Source organism: Temnothorax nylanderi, unplaced genomic scaffold (assembly GCF_030848795.1).
Source record: "Temnothorax nylanderi isolate EJ_2023f unplaced genomic scaffold, tnyl_v1.0 TNYL_tig0232_pilon, whole genome shotgun sequence".
NCBI classification, from domain to species: Eukaryota; Metazoa; Arthropoda; class Insecta; order Hymenoptera; family Formicidae; genus Temnothorax; species Temnothorax nylanderi.
In genome coordinates, this window is record NW_027249294.1 from 207,969 (window position 1) to 211,563 (window position 3,595).

The following is a 3,595-nucleotide window of genomic DNA, read 5'->3' on the forward strand; positions in this document are numbered from 1 at the left end:
AAACAGGATGGTGTAAAATAACATATTGCTCACCATTGCCTGCCGTATAAACAAATAAAGGAAAAGAGTCAAATAAATCATCATATTTCACCGACAGCCACTTTGTACTTTGTTTCACTTCAAAGCCGCCAATGTTACAATTAAGACCAATATTTATTAAAGCAGAACAAATAAAAACTGGGATCTTCTGATTAATAATAATAAGTTGAATTTCTACAAAAATAGGACAAGAACATTTGTCTATTCCATAAACCAACACCATTTTAGGTTCATATTTAGTACTTTTATAATTAACCCAATTGGCAATAAAACAACATGGATTAGAAATTATATCATTAGGTAATGATGGCATACAATACAGGCATATAACAATTGATAAATAATCTACATAATACAGTGTATTGCCTCTATAAAACAAAAATAATAGCAAACACATTTTTAAATTAATTAAATGTAGTTATTTATTATTATACATAAGATGTTATAAAATTTGAATTTCTTTATAAATTGTAAGTAAAATTGTAATATGGATATAGTGCACGATTATTTAGAAAGACTTAATATATTAATATATTTATAATATTTTTAATTGTAATTTATTTCTACTATTTAATATAAATACAATATTTTAAACCCCATTTCAAAATTATTCTAATTATGTTAATCTTCTTATTTACTGTACATTTGTAAAAAAGGTATATATTTACTGTAACTAAAAATATAATTTCCTTTATCATATACATGTATATAAAAAAATATATATATAGCTTTTATAAATTTATTTGTAATACTATGAATTATTTATCAATATACTGCATCAATTGCAGAACTAAACTTGCCTTTTCTTCAGTAGGAAATAACTTTATTATATGATCACTTAGGAAAGATGCCCTGTTACTTGTGATGTTATTATTTATATTAGACGATAATTCGTTACTGACTATTATTTTTGCCAGCTTATTTCGCAAGTCATTATCTAACCTGCCTTCATTTGTATATGAACGCAGCAACAATAAGCCATCGTCGGATTTTTTCAATATTGCTTCAAGATTCTGTACAACAATAAAAAAGACAGTAAAAATAATTTGTATAACAAAAGTATACCCATCGTATCGTAACTGCTTTAAGCCATTCATAATTTTATTAGCCAAGTATGAACTTAATAATTGATATGAACTTAATAACAATGCTTCTTATCAACATTTATTAAAAATAATCGTTGGTGCAGAGATTTAATCATAACTTACATAATCACTGTACATATGATGCGTTACTCCACGTTTAGTTGTCTCATTTGTCGATCTTTCTAAAAGAGGAACAATTAATTAGAAAATAAATAAGAAATATGAGAAAATAAAAACTTTAAATAAAATATATAAACATACAGTCATTTTATATTACAAGAGAAGTATTATTAATATTCAATAAATATAGTAATATTCAATAAATTCTTACCACTATATTCTGAAGGTGTGCCAGAGCGAGATATTTCAAAAACATAGCTGTTATCGTCATTTATATCAACAAAATGTTGCGGCTCAATAACAGCGTTTGAATGTTGCTGTGCTGTAGTAATTATTGCATGTAGAGGTTCCTGCTCTGTTATAATTGCTGTATTTTGTTCTGTTGCAGCTTCTTCATTTACGTGTTGCTGCTCTGTTGTAGCTTCTTCATTTACATGTTGCTGCTCTGTTGTAGCTTCTTCATTTACATGTTGCTGCTCTATTACAGCTTCTTCATTTAAATGTTGCTGCTCTGTGGCATCTTCTTTATTTAGCTCTATTTCTAATCTTAGCTTCTTTTTAGGATTAGTATTAATAACATATGTTTGCTGTTCCTCTTCTGCTGGTAACTGCACAATAAGAAATACACTACTTTAAAATATGATATTAAAAACATATAATCACATATAATCACATAAAAAGAAATACATACCTCACAAAGATATTTCTTCAGTTTACTCTGAAATTTTCGTCGGGGTCCAATGTGTGGAATTAACAATTTTAGATCTTCCTCTGTTAAAATATCTAAGTGCTCTATTTCAATGTCTTGAGCTGTAAATAACCAATTATATCAAGTATAGGATATCTGTCATATATTTAAAGAACGATTGTTACACATTTCTGTAATTTAGAAATTGCTTAATTCAACTGTGTGGGAGCTATCAATATTTTAATATAAGTCGTTGCATTACATAATTTCAGAATTATATAAAATGTTTAAAATATTCTGTTCATTGACCTCGACAATCTCATAACCTCTAAGTATAATATCAATTAACCTGCGCAAAATAGCAGCACTGTAATAATTAAAAAAAGTAAAACTATGCTGATTCACGAATCTGATTGTAATACACAGATCACCATAAGAACTGTAATGCTTGCTACGTTAGGGCTCAGACACAATGAAAAAAATAAGGAATAAGATAAAGGAATAAGGAATAAGGGAATGTCGCATCTCACTTCAGTACACGTACATTAAAGTGAGATGCAACATGCCTTATTCCTTATTCCTTTATCTTATTCCTTATTTTTCTCATTGTGTCTGAGCCCTTACTGCCACGGAAAAAAAGGATTTGCTACTATACGGACAACTAACATTTTTTGCTGCGAGAGCTAATTAATTTTGCAATAATAGCAAAACTTTTTGCTGCAATAGCAATGTTCAGCAAAACTATTTGCTATTGCAACAAAATGTTTTGCTATTATTGCAAAATTAATTAGTTCTCGCAGCAAAAAATGTTAGTTGTCCCATATTTAACAAATAGATTTGCTGTTGCAGCAAAACCTTTTTTTCGAGATTTTTCGATGGTCTGGAATTTTCCATAGGTTATGTTTCGCTCACAACGTATTATCTTTACATTCGTGCATCGTGATTGTTGATTGTTGATTATATAAATTGAGAGGTATATATATATATCAATTAACATACCTTCGAAGTTCGCGATTACCTCTTCGCTGAATCCCCATTCGGTTAATAGACGTTTTATATTATTATCATTAGCCGACATGTTATTTCTAAATGTAACATTAATATTAAAGAAAAAACGTAAGTTACCAAGCAAATATATATATTTCACATATATTTATACTATTTTAATGCTTCTAGCCTTTCTGGTGCACACGCAACGATACACACTAACACGCACCAACACGCGTATCATACGCACGTCGCATCGACGCCACCGCTAGTTCGACCTTCCACACGCCCGGCAACGTCCCGCGAAACTGGCGCGAAGAATCCGAAAAAAGACAATCATGAAATAAAACACTACTGATGCATGAATCACACTCACTTATACATATTTTGCTGTGTTAGTTACAGCTGTTAGCTGTCATAGCAAACTTACAGTTTCTGATCGATATGATCATAGCAAACAAGTTTACTTTGCTAAGAAAGCGATATAATAGCTACAGTGGCAAATTCTTTTGCTGCAGCAGCAAATACTATTTCAGCGAACCATGATTAGCTACAGCGATGAACATTTTTTTTTCCGTGCGGTTATCGAAACGATCTCGAGAAATTATCAACTATATTGCTCCGTTTCCCTGTTTGCCGGAAACATTTATCGCGTCACGAAGTGCAACGTTGCTGA

General features: G+C 30.2%; 1 protein-coding gene across 1 annotated transcript; it reads right to left on the minus strand.

Moving 5' to 3' along the window:
- Nucleotides 1-548: 548 nt before the first annotated feature.
- LOC139779571 (uncharacterized) lies at nucleotides 549-3,369 on the minus strand. The gene is made up of 5 exons (XM_071717967.1): nucleotides 2,932-3,369; nucleotides 1,936-2,054; nucleotides 1,456-1,852; nucleotides 1,248-1,306; nucleotides 549-1,052 (listed from the first exon to the last, which is right to left on the minus strand). The coding sequence occupies exons 1-5, from the start codon at nucleotides 3,008-3,010 to the stop codon at nucleotides 798-800; spliced, it is 909 nt and encodes a 302-aa protein (XP_071574068.1). The 5' UTR covers nucleotides 3,011-3,369; the 3' UTR covers nucleotides 549-797.
- Nucleotides 3,370-3,595: the final 226 nt, after the last annotated feature.